The sequence below is a fragment of the Leucopleurus acutus genome (assembly GCF_964270905.1).
Source record: "Leucopleurus acutus genome assembly, chromosome: 11".
NCBI lineage: Eukaryota > Metazoa > Chordata > Mammalia > Artiodactyla > Delphinidae > Leucopleurus > Leucopleurus acutus.
This window is the reverse complement of record NC_139152.1, coordinates 95,877,659-95,896,987: the sequence shown is the minus strand read 5'-3', so window position 1 is coordinate 95,896,987 and position 19,329 is coordinate 95,877,659. Positions and strand designations below refer to the sequence as shown.

General features: G+C 43.0%; 1 protein-coding gene across 1 annotated transcript in view; it reads left to right on the top strand.

Annotated features, from left to right (window-relative positions):
- Window positions 1–398: 398 nt before the first annotated feature.
- Window positions 399–19,329, top strand: part of MRTFA (myocardin related transcription factor A) — a gene marked incomplete at its 5' end in the record, with an annotated part of 201,702 nt that continues 182,771 nt past the window's right edge. Inside the window, 3 exons of the mRNA XM_082850469.1 lie at window positions 399–454; window positions 940–1,102; window positions 1,377–1,479. Of these exons, the coding sequence (XP_082706595.1) occupies window positions 399–454; window positions 940–1,102; window positions 1,377–1,479 (322 nt within the window). The remainder of the gene's footprint in view (window positions 455–939; window positions 1,103–1,376; window positions 1,480–19,329) is intronic.

The following is a 19,329-nucleotide window of genomic DNA, read 5'->3' as shown; positions in this document are numbered from 1 at the left end:
AATTTACTCTGGAATGTAAAATGAGCAGCCGCTTTTCAGTTTTTGGGCCTTCACACTTCTCCGGCCTAAACCTGGAAGAATGCTCTAGCCACCTTCTTCCTGTAGCTACTGTTACTCCTCCCTCCTTACCCTGTCTGGTGACACCATCCCCGGGAAGCTTTCGGGAAAACACTTCCCCCCCTTTCCACCCCGCCAAGTTGGAGTTATTTCGCCTTTTCTGGGCTCCCTCCCATTGCTGGGGGAGGGGAAGCAAGTGGCCTGCCTCCACCAAGGCACTTACCCACGCGGACCTCGCTTTCCGTGTTTCTCTCTCCCTCTTAGCCTGTATTATTTCTCCTTGTTGAAGTCAGGGACCAAGTCCCTGTGTGGCCTCTGCGCCTAACGCAGGAGTCCCGCGCATGCACACACCCCCACCCCCCAACCGCCCCACACCCCTTCGCTACATGCGGAAAAAGTAGGACATCAATCAGCATTTTAGAATTTTAGAATTGCAAGAGTCGTCGGGAGTCGTGTAGTGTAGTCCTCCCTTTTACAGAGGCTCTTCCTGAAGTCTCCTGATACAAGCTTTTGGGTTCATTCAGCCTTTCCTTCTTGAAGCCCAAAGCACTTTTGCTGTTAATGATCTCAACATCCTGGGCGGGTAAAGGAGGGGCAGGTAGGTGCCGGCGGGCTCCTGCGGGGCGGGGGCTGTAACTGGAATTCAGGACTCCGGGCCAGGACGGAATTTATTGTGTCTCCTTTTGGGAAGTGTGAAAGTAAGTAATCGATTTATGAGCCCCAGGCGGGGACCCTTCAGGCCCCTAGAAGGATTGTGATGGGGTCGGGAGGATTAATGCACTAAGCGCTCGCGGCATTGACCCCTTGGCAACTTAGCGAGGTCTGGCCGGGTCCACCGCCCTTCCCGTGACTGGGTGACCAATGGGCTGCGGCCTCTTTAAGGCCCCAATGCCCCGTCTCCGGCTCGTCTCCGACCTCCTCCCACCTCCTCGCTGCCACTCCGCCAGTTCCAGACTTCCCTCGGCATGAGGTCATCTCCCTGCTGCCTATTGGCTGCGCTGGACCGTCAGTCACAGGAAGTCCCGCCGCCATCCTCGCCAGCCTCGTATCCCTCTTGTCCCCCCGCCCTCCCCTTAGTCCGCGGTTCCCGGCCTCCACGAGGCCTCTGATTGGCCAGCGCTGCTGTCAGTTCTCCAGCGGGCGTTGTGGGGGGCGGGAGGCGGGTGTGGTGGGAGGGCCCGCAGCTTCCGTGGCTGAGAGGAGCCGGCCGCTGCCGAGTCTGTGGTGTCCGCGGCGGCGGCGAGAGCGACTGTCCCATCCTTCCCACCCTCTCAGCTCCGCTCGCTGCACGCCCTCCGCTCGCGCCGACTTCTCCATAGCTCCGCGCGTCCCAGCTGGACGCTGAGCCTTGGGAGAAGACGCGCGCGGTGAGAGCCGGAGCGGGGACCGCCGCAGAGCCCGGGCCGGGAGGACAGCGAGGCGGTGAGTGAGAGTCCGGGCAGGGGACCCCTCCCCCACCGCGGCCCCGCCCCGCCCGGAGCATCCTTTCTCCTGGCGACCCCGCTTCTCGCGCGCCCTCCGGGGGGTCCGGCAGGGCCGGCCTCGCGGCCCGGCCCCCTCCCCGTCGCCGCCCCGCTCCTCCGGGTCGGGGTCGCAGAGCCGGGGCGGGCGGCGCGGGGCGCGGCGGTGCACCTGTGCGCCGCCGCGCGGGCCTCGCAGGTGGGGAGGCACGGAGGTTCCCGCCCCCGCCGCATCCCGGGCGTTTCGTGACTGCAGGGACTGGGTGTAGGGTGCTTTCTCCTGGATCTTGTGCAAACCTTCAGAATCCATGTGCAATCCCAGGATTCCCAGGCAAGGCAGTCTCACCTGGACTTGTTGATGCCTGTGTAGCAACCTGAATGCTGCCAGGTGTAAGGAATCTGACAGATTCGAAACTTCCCTCTAATGAAGTGTCTGTCAGGACGCCTTGATTACAGCCCCTACCCTGGGGGTAATGCAAGAGCATTGATCCACTGTAGTAGGTAGCGTTGGAGTTTCTGAGTCAGACTCTCAAACCTGCCAATTGCTAGCTGTGTAATTTGGGGCCTCAGTTTCCTCATTTGAAAATTGGGGATAATAGTAGTATCTGTCATCGGGGGTCGTTGTGAGTATTAAATGAAACACTTCACATAAATTGTTTGACACAGCGCTTGGCCCCTTGTAAAGGCCCAAGAAATGTTTGGTTTTATGATGTTGAAAACCATGATAGACCAGCGTGTGTGTGTAAGCACCAGCCCAACTTGGCTTTGTCAGGATTTCTGTTTTCTCCCTGTTATGCAGCATAACTAAAGGGCAGTTTGGTGGCCAGTTAACTGCTTACCAACCTATACTTGGCATGAAATGTGTGTAGACAGGAATGTGAAATACGTCACTTAACTGTGGTAATGAAATTACACCCAGCTTCATGTATTTTTACACACTTTAAAATCCATAAGATGTCTGAAATGCCAAGTTGACAGTTTTTGAGCTCTTTTCAAGGTCTTTTCCAGCTGAAGTCAAAGCCTGTAATAGAATCTTTATTTTCAATAAGAAGTTACATTTATGTGTCTTACTTTAGAAGACCCCCCGAAACTCCACATTTTACTTATGCGGTTTTACTGTTGAAAAACAGCCACCTCCCAGGGTTGAGGTGGTACAGCCAGCTGGCCCACAGCCCTATGACTGCAGGGTGGGGAACCTTTGGCTGAAAGTTACTAAACTAAGTTTTGCCTAGTGTTGTTGGCATTTTTCACAGCGAATCAAAGGGCTTTATGATACTTAGTTTCTTAATGAAATGATTTAGAAAGAAGTAAACCATTACTGCTTTTTCAGAAACGTGCAAAGAAAAACTGGCTGTAATGTAGTTGTAGCATTTGCTTCAGTTCTTTGCTAGTAACTGTTAAGAAGAGCCCCTGTTTAAAAAGGCTTCCAAAAGTCACATCCATTGGGATAAATTTTTTATTTAGAGTGAAATCATGTGAGATGGAAGACTAATATGTATCCCATAATCCAAAAGTATTTATTGCAGACTTTCCATGTCCTGAGTGCTCTGTCAAGAGCTATGAGGAAGGGTTTCAAAAGAAGTACAGAACAGCATCTCGGCCCATAAAGGGCAAAAGCATAAAGTTCAGTCACCCAGTAGTGATTATGGGTATTGCTTAAGTAATGACTTCATTCATTCATTAATTCAATAAATTTTTGTTTCATGCCTGTAATGTGCCAGGTGTTTTTCTAAAAGCTGAGATTATGAAAATGAGTGTGGTATATGTTCCCTGCTTATGAGGAGCTCACAGTCTAGTGGGAGAGTAAGAAAGTGACAGATAATTGTAACACACTGACATAAACTCCAAGTACAAACCCAGAACTGTATGGGAGAGTCAAAGGAGCTTTCCCTTTGGACTTCAAGGAGAAGATGGCCTTTGAGCTGAATCTTAACTCATTAGACAAAGGAGAGGAAGATCATACCAAACAGAAGTAATTGAGCTTGAAAAGATTTCCTGACAACTCTTCGGACCATGGGTACAAGCCCTAGAGAAGGGGAAAGAAACGGACATTTCTTGATGCCCACTATGTTACAGGCATCAAGCTAAGCTTTTAATGCATTGCTTAGTCCTCACAATAACCCTAAAAGGTAGATTTTGCCTCCACTTTAGGATATAGAAACTGAGGCTCAGGGTAGTTAAATAATTTGTCTAAAGTTACACATTAGTGACAGAGCCAGGACTTGAATCCCTGACTTTAAAGTGTAGTAAGTGCTTTTTCTTTTAAGACTCTGTTTTGTAGAAATACTAAATATACAATGAGGTGAGAAAGTTCCACCCACGTATATCATTTTACTGCTTGTGTTACAGATTGCTTTCTGTGAAGTAAATGTTTCATATTTGATTAATTGAGTTTTGGGTTAGACGAGTTTTGGGTCTTCGTTGCTGCATGCGGGCTTTTTCTAGTTGTGGCGAGTGGGGGCCACTCTTTGTTGCCATGTGCGGGCTCTAGGAGTGCGGGCTTCAGTAGTTGTGTGGCATGTGCGCTCAGTAGTTGTGGCTCGCGGGCTTAGTTCCTCCGCGGCATGTGGGATCATCCTGGACCAGGGCTTGAACCTGTGTCCTCTGCGTTGAAAGGCGGATTCTTAACCACTGCCCCATCAGGGAAGTCCTCATATTTGATTTAGAGTTGCTAGGGCTTATATAATAAATAAAGGCTGTTTTTATCAAATGATATTTATTTTACCCTTATAAATGTGATATTTCCTAAGAACTGTGGCCTGTGAAAACATTCAGTGAAAATGGAGGACATTGAGATATACAGATCCTATGTGTGGCACTTTACAAAGTAGTTAAACAGGTGTGGACTTTTCTTGAGGCTGCAGCTTAAATGTTTATTTAAATGTAAAAGAAAAGCATATGCAGACATATGGCCAATGACACGGGTTCGAGCCCTAGTCCTGGAAGATCCCACATGCTGCAGAGCAACTAAGCCCCTGTGCCACAACTGCTGAGCCTGCGCTCTAGAGCCCGTGAGCCACAACTACTGATCCCACGTGCCACAACTACTGAGCCGTGTGTCTAGAACCCGTGCTCCGCAACAAGAGAAGCCACCGCAATGAGAAGCCCGCGCACCACAACGAAGAGTAGCCCCCACTCGCCGCAACTAGAGAAAACCCATGTGCAGCAGCCAAAACATAAATAAATAAATAAATAATAAATAGATGATGAAAGGGGTAAAAGTTTTTGAATACTTAATTTTTACACGGGGGAAACTAGAATTTTGAAGTCATATTAATGAAGATGGTTGTATTGTATTTAGAGAGACCACCATGGCAAGGGCATATCCTGACTGTAAGCTCCATAAGGGCAAGGATGTTTGATTCTTCTGTTCCCAGCTTCAAGAGCAGTTTTGGGACATAGCAGGTGCTCAGAAGTTTATTTCAGAAAGTCTTTGAAAGGGAAGAGGGAAGACATTGATGGAGTACAGATAAGTGCTTGAGGCAAAGGGAATAGTTTATAAATGGATACATTTTGGAAGAAAAGGAACAGCAGACAAAGGGAATAGTCTGCTGACACAATTCAACAGATATAGGCACTGTTTATTTCTAAGGCTTAATGGAGTTTTGAGAATCAAGGAAACAGTGTCTACTCTGAAGGAGCTTACAGTTTTAGAGAGTAGGTATCTGCTATTAGCTATCTACTGCTGTCTATTGCCTACATATGTAATGATTACCCCAAAAGATAGTGTTTAACATGGCAATAAACATTTATTACCTCTCACAGGTTCTGTGATTCAAGAGTTCAGGAGCAGTTTGGCTGAGTGGTTTTAGGCTCAGGGTCTCTTTAGAGATGGCAGTAATATGTCAGCTGGGATTGCCGTCATCCAGAGGCTTGACTGAGGCTGGCAGATCCTCTTCCAAGGAGGCTAATCATATGGCTGGCAAGTTGGTACCGGCTGTCGGGGGAAGTCTCAGCTTCTCTCCATGTGGGCCCCTCCACAGAGCTACTTTCTTGCCCTCATGGCATGGCCGCTGGCTTCCCTCTGAGCAAGTAATCCAAGAGACCAAGCTACGCAGTCTTTTATGACTTAGCTTCAGAAATTACATACAATCCTTTCTCCAGCATTCTGTAGGTCACACACTGCAGGAAAGGACTACACAAGGATGCGACTGCTAGGAGGTGAGGAGCGTTGGGGGCCAGCCTGGAGGCTGGCTATCACAGCGGGAAGCATAGGAAAAGCTAAGTGTTGAAAGAAAGCGCAACGTGCTGCGGGGCGGGAGGGGAGGGGAGGACTCAGAGGAGGGAAAGATCACTTTTGGGATGATAAGGGAATTGGGGAAGATTTAATTCTTTTAACAGATATTCACAGGTATTTATTGTGTGTTTACTGTGTGCCTTCCACATGGTAGGGTAATTTGTAGAAATGGACACTGAATTAGGGCCCCATGAAATGTTTTAAGTAGTCTAGGCCAGCATTGACACTAAGGACAAATGTTTGATCTTTATGTGTAAGGTGAAGGTGGAGTCATTTTTCTGATGTTGAAGAGAACAGTAACTTATCAGTGTGATAGACAAGCAGTTACAGAGTGTAAGTAGTTAAGAGAATGACTACTAGAGCCAGACTGTCTGGGTTTGAATCCCGGCTCCACCTCTTGCTAGCTCTGTGACCTTGGGTGTGTGACTGTGATACTTTTGCTACTTTATCTTCTCAGTGACTCACTAACTGTAAAATGGGGATAAAAATGGTGCCTGCTTTATATTGCTGCTATGAGGATTAAAAAAGTTAAAAATATGCCAGGTTCTTGGAACAGCTTTACATGCATCATCATCATCATCATCATCATCATCATTAGTTTTTGGCAGTAGCTTAGAACTGACATGGGTGAGTGAGGTTGGAGGGAGAGATGAATGAATGTAAAATGATGTGAGTACTGAGAAGGAGGCGTTTAAATGTCAATCATTGCTGCTTCAGCATCAGTTTTTCCAGTTCAGATATCTACATCCAGATAAATTGTATTTCTCCAATTAGAGTGAAGCAGTGGTTTTATTAGTTGAACTCCACAGTTAAAACAAGACCTCAGAAGGTGCAAGTTTCCTGTTAAGGGTATCTCATACCCTCTTATTGTCCCTGTAAATTCCTGGGCCCTCTATCTGCAGAATGGGTTTAGCCAGAAGCAGTCCTTAAAGCTGCATATGCTTCAGAAGAGCTTATAGGTGGAACTAGGCGCCATAGCAAAAATACCTAGAATGAGAACTTTTGTGACTGAGTCACAAAGGAATCTGCAGAATTCTTAAAAACATTAACTATATCACTTCTATGGAGAGGGAAGATAATTGAACTCCATGTTGCTGCAGGTGTTGAAGAAGAAATTGGGTGAACTGCCAGGGTGTCTTGGGTGGAGCTAATTGCTTAAGTTGCCTTCAGTTCTGCGGTTTTACTGATCAAGTCCAGTTCTCATTGTTTAGTTGAACGGAGGCACTGAGAAATGGTTTGAGGTTCCACAACCATCTAGTGGCTGAGCCTGGACTACTTCCTCACCCTTTGTTTAAGACCAACTCACATAGCAGTAATAAAAGGTCTGCAGAATCCTAGGAAGACTGAGTGTTGTGAAAATTTCTTTTTTTAAGTTTTAAAAAAAAATTAATTTTAATTTTTTTTTTTTGGCTGTGTTGTGTCTTCGTTGTTGTGCGCGGGCTTTCTGTGGTTGCAGTGAGTGGGGGCTACTATTCGTTGCATTGCGCGGGCTTCTCATTGCAGTGGCTTCTGTTGTTGCAGAACACGGGCTCTAGGCGCATGGGCTTCAGTAGTTGTGGCACGAGGGCTCAGTAGTTGTGGCTCGTGGGTTCTAGAGCACAAGCTCAGTAGTTGTGGCACACAGTCTTAGTTGCTCTGTGGCATGTGGGATCTTCCCGGGCCAGGGCTCGAACCTGTGTCCCCTGCATTGGCAGGAGGATTCTTAACCAATGCGCCACCAGGGAAGTCCCAAAAATTTCTTTTTATTTTCTTCGGATACCATATTTTTACTTTTGTGGTGTGTCTGGTTCATTTGCTTCTTCACTCACTCTTGCTAATGTGCATTTAGAAATCATTTCCTGTATAAATGAGTGCCAGTAACGAGTAATTTGGGTAGTTCATTTGGAAATCCGTAGTGTATCCTCTGTTACTGAATTTGAAGATAGGTGGCTGTTTTCAGGTTTTTGACCTCTGAAATTGTGGGAATTATGGGTCAATTTGGTTTGCTGAAAAGTCTTTGTTTTGGTATCAAAATTTAAAGTATCATGGGTATAATTTGAAAAAAAATTCTAAACTTCCTAGTATGAGAGAGTAAAATAATTAGTGAGGTAACATGTCAAGTTTTAAGGGCGTGAGCAGAGCTAGGTACTGACAATTATCAGCTGTGTAGCCTTAGACTCACTGCTTAACCTTATGTGACTCGATTTCCTTATCTGTAAAGTGGAGTTAAAAATTCTTACAACATGAGGTTTATTAGGAGTATGGAGAAATGTAAAAGGGAGTAACAGTGGCATATGCTTTGTTAGCCACTGTGTTACCTCATTAATGCTCGCACCAGCTCTGTGAAATAAGTAATAATAGCACCATTTTTTGTTTTTCCCCCCAGTACGCGGGCCTCTCACTGTTGTGGCCTCTCCCATTGCAGAGCACAGGCTCCGGACGCGCAGGCTCAGCGGCCGTGGCTCACGGGCCTAGCCGCTCCGCGGCATGTGGGATCTTCCCGGACCGGGGCACGAACCCGTGTCCCCTGCATCGGCACGCGGACTCTCAACCACTGCGCCACCAGGGAAGCTCCTAATAGCACCATTTTGCAGATGAGGTTAGAGAAGCTTGGAGAGATGAATTAATTTAGGAAGATCACAGTCAGGATTTGAACCAGGTCTCTCTGTGAATTAAAAGATGGTTTAAAAAAAAAATGGTGGCTCACTATCATAATATGTTTGAAGTGCCTAACTTTGCCTCCAGTAAATGTTTGTTCCTGTTCACTTTCTTTTGCATAGCTAGTGAAAAAGTCAGTACAGTGGGAATTTTTTATGGTAGTGATCAAGGTGTTATAGCTCTCAAAATATTCTTTGTAATATTCCTTATATGGGGACTTCCCTGGTCACACAGTGGTTGAGGGTCCGCCTGCAAATGCAAGGGACGCGGGTTTGAGCCCTGGTCCAGGAGGATCCCACATGCCGCAGAGCAATGAAGCCCATGTGCCACAACTACTGAGCCTGCGCTCTAGAGCCCACGAGCCACGGCTGCTGAGCCCACGCACCACAACTACTGAAGCCTCCGCGCCTAGAGCTCGTGCTCTGCAACAAGAGAAGCCACCGCAATGAGAAGCCCGTGCACCGCAACAAAAGAGTAGCCCCTGCTGGATGCAACTAGAGAAAGCCCGCACAGCAATGAAGATCCAACGCAGCCAAAAATACATAAATAAATTTATTTAAAAAAAAGATAAAAAATAATTCCTTATATGTATCTTGCTGCCATTCCTGAAATGGAAAGCTGTAATAGTGACTTCACATTTTAAGTTGCACGTTAAAATGCTTACTAAATAAGGGCCTACCAAAATATCCAAATTAAAATTTTTTGTCAGTGTTTCAGTATCTTTGTAACTGTAAATGGTGTAAGTTATGCCGGAGTTTCTTAATGGTGGTTAATTTGTACATATTTTCACTACCACAAAATTTACAGGAACTTGGAAATCTGTCTTTTCCTCATACTTTAGGACACTCCATGTTGCAGATTAAGAGTTGTGTTATCGTGGTTGAAACTGGCTTTATTGTTGATTTTATATTTTGTTATATGATGTATATCTTTAAAGTCTTTTAAAATTTGCCACATATGTCTTGGCTTTTTTTTAAAAAGGTAGAGATGGGGAAACAATTTTGAAATGAAAAGTTAGGATCATTTTCTTTCTTATTCTTGATACATGTTATAATCACTTTCTATGAACAATCACTTGAACTAAAGCTTCCGTTCAGGAGCTATACATTCTTTAATTCTAACATCCCAGGTTAATGCCCTGAGGTCATGACAGTGAAGGCAAAGATTTCATGGTATTTTAAATTCTTCTTTTTTAAAAAAAATATTTATTTATTTGGTTGTGCTGGGTCTTAGTTGCAGCATGTGAACTCCTAGTTGCGGCATGCATGTGGGATCTAGTTCTCTGACCAGGTATCGAACTCGGGCCCCCTGCATTGGGAGCGTGGAGTCTTAACCACTGTGCCTCCAGGGAAGTCCCTTAAATTCTATTTTATAGAGTCAGTGATCATTTCACATTATCTTGCTGATATTTCCTTTCTGTTCAGATTTTTTTTTTTTCCCCTGGGGTTGGGGTGTGTGGGGTGTGTGGTCCTGGAATGGGAATAATAGGCAGTCAAGAATATAATGAGATCATAGGCTAGTGATTTGAAATTAAATAAATGTAAATATTTCCTTTACTTAGTAGAAGTTCATAGGATGGTATGGTTCATTTGTGTGATATCTGTCCTGAATCTTTGGGTACCTCGTGTCAAATAATTATTTATTTAATCATTTTCCTAAATCAGTCACTGTAGCATAATTGACACCCCCCTCCCCGCTTTTGGCTTTTACCTGTAAACTGATTCTGAAGGTGAACCTAGCAGAAACAGTATGTGTGAAAACTGGACATGACTTGTACAATTTGGATAAGCTATTCATGACATTTTACTTTCAACATGTTTAATAACCTTTTGGGTGCCTAAATAAAACTGAGTTAATTATAGTGTAACCTTTTGTTCTATTTGGAGAGTGTTAAGGGATTTTTGAATACGCTCCAAAATTCACCTTCATCAAGTGAGCTTAGAAAGCTCTTTCTAGAGCAGGAATTCTCAAGACTTTACCTGCATGATTGTTTCTACTTTTCTGGTCACTCTTTTTGTTTTATTTTTAAAAAGAAGAGTAGATTTTCCCTGCTCTTTGGAGATAGTATTGATGAGTTTTAGAGTTGAACGCACCTGTTTTCAATCGTGACTCTACTGCTCATTGGCTCTGTGATCTTGGGTGAGGGAATTAATCTTTCTGAATCTCTCCTTCCTCATAGGATAGATGTGGGGGGTAAATAAAGTTACATGTAAAGCATTTAGCACATAATGGACGTTTAATTCATGTTAACTTTCATAGCACCCAGAATTTTTCTTTTGTAGCACTGGCCACAATTGCAGCTAAATAATTATGTAATTATTTCATGTTTTTCTTCTCATAAGCTTCATGAGGCTAAGGCCCAAGTCTGTCTATTCCCGGCTGTATTCCCAGCATGCAGCATAGTGCTTGGTATGGCATATAATAGATGCTCAGTAAATACTTGAATGAATGAAAGTGACTCACCTCCTCTTCTTAACCTGTCCTCCCTTGACTTAAAGGACAGTGTCCTGAACTTATTTCCTGAAAGTAGATCATAGAGCTTATGATTTGCTGTCCAGAGTCAATTCCATGGTCTTCCACTCTCCTCCTTGCTTACTGTACCGCAACCTCACTGGATTCCTTGCTGTTATTGGGTTGTACCAGGTTTCTGTGTTTGCTGTTCCCTCTGCCTGAAATACTCTATCCTTGGATCTTCACATGGTTTACTTCCTCACTTTTTTCAGATCTTTGCTCAGATATTACATTATTAGACCATCGTATTTAAAAAAGCCACTTTACTCCCCATTCCCAGGCAGTCCCTATTTCCCTTATCCTGCTTCACTTTCTCCACAGGATTAATCACCCCTTGACATGTATTTATTTGCTGTCTCCTCCCACTAGATGATAGTCTCTGCAAGGGCAGGTACTTTGTTTTGTTTATTGTTGTGTCCTCAGCACCATCAATACTTGGCATGTAGTAGGTGCTTAAATATTTTTTGAATGAATTACTGAATGAAGGAATGGATATTTTCATTCCTGTTTTTCCTCCCAAGTGGTATTTAACATAATTGATCACTTTCTTTCTTGAACCATTTTATATTCTTGGTATGACATGATTCTCCTAGTTTTTCATCTAATACCTTATCCCTTCCTTCTACCTCTCCTGCCATTCTTTCTCAGTCTCTTTTGCTGGCTGTTTTTCATCCTGGTCTGAGTGTGGGATTTTCTCAGGACTCTGGCTCAAACCCTCTTATTGTCTCTCTCTGTAGGAGATCCCATCTAATCCCATAGCTTTAACCACCAGTTACATGCCAATGATTCCCAAATGTGTATCTCTATCTTTTTTTGAACACAAATCACTTTGCCACTTCTACTTGGATGTCTCACAGACACCTCAAATTTACATTTCAGACTGAACTTTTTTTTTTTTTTTTTTTTTTTGCGGCACGCGGGCCTCTCACTGTTGTGGCCTCTCCCGTTGCGGAGCACAGGCTCCGGGACGCGCAGGCTCAGTGGCCATGGCTCAACGGGCCTAGCTGCTCCGCGGCATGTGGGATCTTCCCGGACCGGGGCACGAACTCGTGTCCCCTGCATCGGCAGGCGGACTCTCAACCACTGCGCCACCAGGGAAGCCCTCAGACTGAACTTTTAACCTTCATTTCCTCTTGTCAGAGTTGTTCTTGCTCCAGTGTCCCCCATTTCTGTAAATGGCACTTCTGTCCACCTAGTTACATAAGCTAGAAATCGGAAGGGTCATCTTTGACATTTCCTTCTGTCCTCACATCCATTCCATCATCAGTTTCTATTAATAATCACTCCATAAATATTATCTCATTTGTCAACTTCTCATTTCTTCTACTAAAGCCACTCCAGCTAGTCCAAGCCATGCTCTTTCCAGGGCCTCTTCAATAAATTCTTAGCTAGTTTTCCTGCTTCCAGCCTTCCCCCTGACTCTTTCTCCACAGTGAAGCCAAAGTTTCAAATGCCAATTTAATCATATCACTGTTCCTCTTTCCCTAAGCCTTTCACTGTATGTAGGCTCCAAGCAGATAACTTACATGAATGGAATTGGGTAGGTCAGGGTTTTTTAATAAGGAGTGGTAGGAACTGTAGCAGTTGGAGAGAACGTGCCCTGTCTGGAGAGGGCAGCCACTACTTAATTTTGATATATTGCTGACATGTGGGAGTATTGGCCCAGAATTGCTGATCTTCTGATTTTTTCCAAGGGAAGCCAGAAATCTGGATTTTTTTTAAATTGTGTATTTTCTCTATTTTAAAATGTTGACAACCAATTTGAATTTAAAAGGTTTCTATACTTAGGAATAAATTTACTGAAATACATAAAAAACTTTTACATTGAAAATCACAAAACATCGCTGAGAGAAATTAAAGAAGACCTAAATAAGTAGATGTGTACAGTGATCGCAGTTTGAAAGACCCAGTGTTGTTAAACAGTCCACTTTGCCCCAAATAATCTAAAGATTCAGTGTGTTTACAATCTAAATCCCCACAGGCTTTTTTTGTGGAAATTGACATGCTGAATCTAAAAGGTATGTGGAATTGCAAAGCATTTACAATAGCCAAACAACTTAGAAGTGGAAGAACAAACTTAGAGGAATTAAATTACCTGATTTCAAGACTTATTATAAAGCTAGAGTAATAAAGACACTGTGATGTTGGTGTAGAAAAAACATATTGAGCATCGACCACAATAGAGTCCTGAAGGGGACACATATGATCAATTGGTTTTTTAGCAAAGGCTAAAACATAATTCAGGAGGGGAAAGGATAGTCTTTTCAAGAAATGTTGCTGGAACAATTGATGGATGTTTCCGTGTAAAGTAATGAGTCTTAATCCCTGTCTCACACTATACAGAAAAATTAATTTGAAGTGGCTCGTAGACCTAAACATACAAACTAAAGCCATAAAATTTATAGACAAAATTATAAGAGAAGATCTTTGTGGCCTTGAGGTAGACAGAGGCTTTTTTAGGACCCAGAAAGCCTGAACCAACCATAGAAGAAAAAATTGATAAATCAGACCATATCAAAAGTAAAACTTTCTTTTCTACAAAATATACTGTAAGAAATGAAAAGGTAAGCCACAGGCTAGGAGGAAACATTTACAAACACATATACTATCTATATATCTATATATAGATATATATATATATACACACACACACACACACACACACACATATATATGACTTAAATCCAGAATATGTGAAACACTTTAAAATTCAGTAATATGACAAAAGGCCCAGTTAAAAATGAGCAGAAGTTTATATAGACCCTTCACAGAAGAAAATATATTTGAATGCCTAAAAGCATATGAAAAGGTGCTCCACATCATTAGTTACCAGGGAAGTACAAATTAAAACCACAATGAGATACTACTTCATACCCACAAGAGTAGCTAAAAATTAAAAAAAAAAGACAATTTCAACTATCGGTGAGGATTTGAAACAACTAGAATTAATGTATGTTGCTGGTAGCGGTGTGAAATGGTATAGCCACTTCGGAAAACAATTGGTCAGTCTCTCCTAAAGTTTGACCTAAACAATTGGTCAGTCTCTCCTAAAGTCTCTCCATCCTCCTCTTTGGTGTTTATTGTCTAAGAGAAACGAAAACATATGCACAAAAAAACCACATCAATGTTCATGGTAGCTTTATTCATAATAGCCAAAAAACTGGAAACAGCCCAGATGCCATCATCAGCAGGTGAATAGATAAACAGTGAATTATCGATACATGCAGCAATGTGAATGAATCTCAGAAACATGTTGAGTGAAAGTAAGACACAGAAGAGAACTTACTGTATGGTTTCATTTATACTGAAGTTTTAGAATAGGCAAAACTAATTTATAGTAATAGAAATTAGGTCTGTGGTTGGCTGGGGTGGGTGTGTGTGGAGATTGACTGAAAAAGGACATGAGGGAGGATGGGCATGTTTTTTTCTTGATTTGGCGTGGTGACTACACAATAGTGCACATTTGTCAGAACTCATTGAACTCCTTGAAAATGTACACTTCAAATGTGTGCATTTTATTGTGAGTAAATTATACCTCAGAGTTGATTTTAAAAAATACTGTACGGGTCAGCACTCTGGATTAGACAAAAGATGTGTGCATGCCAAATTTGGTTGAGGTCAGCCAGTTTCTAACAGCCGATCTATACCCCCACTCGTGCATACACTGCAAGAGGGCCTGGCCTGTAATAGGTCTTCAGTTTCTGTTCAATGAATGTTGCAGCTCCCTTGCAAGAAAATATCCCATCCTTTATCCTGCAGTTTTCTGACTCCAGTCATTTTTATGGAGTTAATTATTTGGTTTCTCCTGGCCCTAGTACCTTGAGTACAAATCAGTCCATTCATTCTTTAAAATAGTTACTGAGCATCTACCACATATAAAACCCTGACCAAATAAAGTACTTGCTAACTGTCAGTTGATTTTATATATATATATATATATATATATATGAAAATTACATTTGACTTATAAAAGCAGAGGCTTGGTAAGCTCTTCTTGCTTAGAATGTTTCAGCGACTATTTCTTTGTCTTGAGCATTTACAGTCTGCTATCTGTGGAAAAATAGCATAGGCTTAATAACAGACTCTTTACATAGTAACTTCTCAGATGAGAGGAAGCAAAACATTTCAGAATGTCATTCAGTTTTAGCTGTAGAAATGGCAGATTTCTTTTCTAGTCAGAGTCTATGAGGGAGGAGGGGACTGACTTCATTGTGTTGCTAGGACCAAACTGCTTCTTGATCTTATAGTGAGTCTGCAGCTGTATGTTGTCTTCATCAAATTTGGTTATGGCTGTGTACTTTTATAGGTCACCAAGCAGAGTTATTACGTGGTTTTTCAACCAGAACTTTAAAAAGCACTGGTTATCATTCTCTACTCATAATTGTTCCTTTCCTGACTTTGATCGAGCTGCTCTGAATTCTCCAAATAGCCTTCCTCCTCCCCTTCCCTAAACTATGTCCTTGCCCATTTTAAAAGTTAGCCTAAGGCTTAACTCCTTTACAAAACAACTTTCCTTGATTAATACAATCTCAAACTTGTTTTCAGACTCTCCTCTCCCCATGGTACCCTCTTATTATTTCTGTCTCTCTTTTTTCTTGGGCGGGGGGCCTCACCATGTGGCATGCAGGATCTTAGTTCCCCTACCAGGGATCGAACCCTTTCCCCCTGCAGTGGAAGCGCCGAGTCCTAACCACTGGACTGTCAGGGAATTCCCTCATTTCTCTTTTTTTACTTTGCATTTCTTTTTTTCACCAAGATCTTTTCTTCCTATTAACGTTATAGTTCATTGGGGGTGGGGGGTGACAGCTGTACCATTTTCTCTCTGTGTATCTAATATAAGATCTGTACCAAGTGGGTTTAATAAATAAAACAAAGATTGATGGTACATTCTACTGTGAAGGTAAGTAACATGCAACTCAGATTCCATAATGGTGAAAAGCACAGTACTTTAGATAACTGTGGACCTAGGTCTTTTCTCCACCTTTTGTTGGCACAGTTCCCTAGGAAGGAAGCCAGGGAGATTAAGAGTTGCCTGTATCTGATAATAGCCCAGAAACTTAAGAGCAGGCAGTTCCCACAGCAGCAATCTGAGTCCAGTAAGAGAGCTTAATGAACTGCCTGTACCTGTACAGTCATCAGAGTTTGTCTCTGTGCTGAGATATCAGAGGCACTGAATGAAAGAAAGTTAACAGGAGTATGAGAATGAGGAAAAAAGAAGTGGGCATTGGAATTGCATACATGTGTAATCTTGATAGTTTATTTTAATTTGGAAAGATCTGTTATGCTCATTGACACATTTTTCTGATTAAAATTGTTTCTACTTATGCCTGTGCTAAAATTAGTATCATACTAAAGAGAGGACTGTGGTTTGTCTGCCTTTCAGAATATATTATTTCAAATACCTTTTATCTTTGAAGGATTCAGAATCTTTAGTCATTTCACTATCTAAGATTAAATTTACTTTCATTTTACATTCTCACCAACAGTGCACAAGCGTTCCAGTTTCTCCACATCCTTACCAGTGCTTGTTATTTTTTTTCCATAGTAGACATGCTAATGGACATGAGGTGGTGGTCTTTTACATATTCAGTGTTTTCATCTGTGACTGGTAGGTAGCATGATGTCGCCTCTATAGTTCTTATCACAGTACTGTTTTCCTCCCCAACACTTACCAGTCATATCTGAAGTGCTTAATTTTTTACTTGTTACCATATGAGCTATAAGGGTAGGGACCTTGTCTGCCTTCATCACTAGTATCTCTAGGGCTGAGACAGTACCTGACACATTATCCTTGCTTAGCGAGTATTTGATGAATGAATGAATGAATGGAAAGGAGAGGGGCTTAGTGTAGTGGTTGAAACAAAAGACTTCGTTCGGCATCAGACAGACTTGGGTTTGAATCCTGGTTTCCTTATTTACAAAATGCTTTCCTCATAGGATTGTGGTGAGAGTAAGTGAGATCACATATGTAAAACCCTCAGTACAGCACCTGGCACATTGAAATTATCTGGTAAGTGGCAGCTGTTATTATTAGGGAGAGGTCAGCTGGCCAACGGGGCATCAGTAGGTGTGGGGCTTAAAAAAACCCTCATTTTGTCACTAATAAGATGTGGCATTTTAAAAAGAATTTTATTTATTTATTTGGCTGTGTCGGGTCTTAATTGCAGCGCACAGGCTCTTCTCTGCGGCATGTGGGCTTCCCTCTAGTTGTGGCACGTGGGCTCTAGAGCGCTCGTGCTCAGTATTTGCATGGCGTGTGGGATCTTAGTTCCCTGACCAGGGATCAAACCTGCGTCCCCTGCATTGGAACACGGTTTCTTAACCACCGGACCACCAGGGAAGTCCCATAAGCGGTGCAATATTGATCAAGTTGTCTAACCTCTTTAGTCTGAGTTCTTTTCCCCTGTAAGAGCATTAATCCCAAAAGGCCCTTCTGTGATTTTCATTTGATCCTTCCATTGGTCACTGTGTTCACTCCAGCAGTCAGTCATCACCATTTCACACTATCTCAACTTTAATTACAGTAGGAGATTGTTCACCTCAGAGTCTGAATCGCAGAGCATCTGAATGATAGAATTAATATTTTTTAATTTATTTATTTTTATTTATTTTATTTTTGGCTGCATTGGGTCTTCGTTGCTGCACGCAGGCTTTCTCTAGTTGCAGCGAGTGGTGGCTACCCGTCGTTGAGGTGTGTGGGCTTCTCATTGTGGTGGCTTCTCTTGTTGTGGAGCACGGGCTCTAGACCTGCGGGCTTCAGTAGTTGTGGCACGTGGGGTTCAGTAGTTGTGGCTCGCAGGCTCTAGAGTGCAGGCTCAGTAGTTGTGGCGCACAGGCTTAGTTGCTCCGCGGCATGTGGGATCTTCCCGGACCAGGGCTCGAACCCGTGTCCCCTGCATTGGCAGGCGGATTCTTAACCACTGTGCTACCAGGGAAGCCCTAGAATTAATTTAAAAGAATACTTTATAGAAAAGATCATTCCATTTCAAAAGTTAAACCATTAAAATTGTTGAAAAGTAATTTGCCCTAATATGAAGTATTTAGTAATGATTTAATATGCCAGGTTGTGTACGACCACTTAGTGATCATAGAAGTGGAGGAGTGCAGATTGTAACGTAGACTGCAGTGATAGTTTGGTGGTTTTGCTGAGTTGTGTTGCACTCAACTCTTGGGGAGACTTGCTTTAAAGATACCTTTTTGTCCATTTGCTATGCTGTTGAATGATGGAGGAAATAAAATAACCCTTAAGAGAAGACTTCTGACTTCTAAAATGTTGGTGGTTGTGTCCCTGATGTTCTTAGCAAATATAGGCCCAGATATTTAAACTCAATCTGGCTGGGTTTGACAGAAAGAGAATTTCATCAATTTTCCCAACTAAGTAAGATGTTGTGGCTCTGTCTAGCAGTTATTTGTTTTTTTTGTACAAATAACTCAGAGCAGAGAATGGAAGAAACTTGCTTTTATTACCTGTTTTATGCTAGCCACTGTTAGGGGCTTTCGTGTACACTGTCGTTTGTTTATTTATTTTTGGCTGCATTGGGTCTTCGTTGCTGCACGCAGGCTTTCTCTAGTTGCGGCGAGCGGGGGCTACTCTTCGTCGCGGAGCGCAGGCTTCTCATTGCAGTGGCTTTTCTTGCTGCAGAGCACGGGCTCTGGGCACGCGGGCTTCAGTAGTTGTGGCTTGCAGGCTCAGTAGTTGTGGCGCGTGGGCTTAGTTGCTACGCAGCATGTGGGATCTTCCCAGACCAGTGATCAAACCCGTGTCCCCTGCATTGGCAGGCAGATTCTTAACCACTGTGCCACCAGGGGGGTCTGTCTTATTTGGTTTTATTTGTTGATGGAATAGTTGTTTTTGCACGTACATGTTGCTCAGTGTCACCACCCTAAATCACTTAAAGACAGTCCTGGAATGGTCCTTGTACATGAATCCCTATAAGCTTTTCTTAGGGAGTCACTGCTGCTAGCCCCAAGAAAGTATAGGCTGCCTTTAAGGAGAAGCTCCTTTGGCTTCATTAAGGGGAAATAACCTGGATAGCTTTTGCCACCAAACTCCCTTGTCTCTTCAGAGGTGCTTTCTGGTGGTCTGTCTCCAAGTAGGAATCCTAAACACTTTCCCCACTGAAGAAGTATTACAATTGGTGGTTAGACTCCCAGATGAAACACACACACACACACACACATGTGTAAACTTATTTATCTATTAGTACATTAGTCATGTGGAAGACTTTCTGTAATTTAGATCTCTATTTAAACGTTTATTTAGTGGAAAGAGTATGGGCCATGGAAGCCACTTAATGGTTGTGTGACCCTGAGCTAGTATCAACTTCTCTGGGCCTGTGCCCTCATCAGTAAAAGGGGGGATATATTTCTGTTGTAGGAATAATATCAAGATTAAGTGATGCAGTGTAGGTGTAGCCCCACAGATGT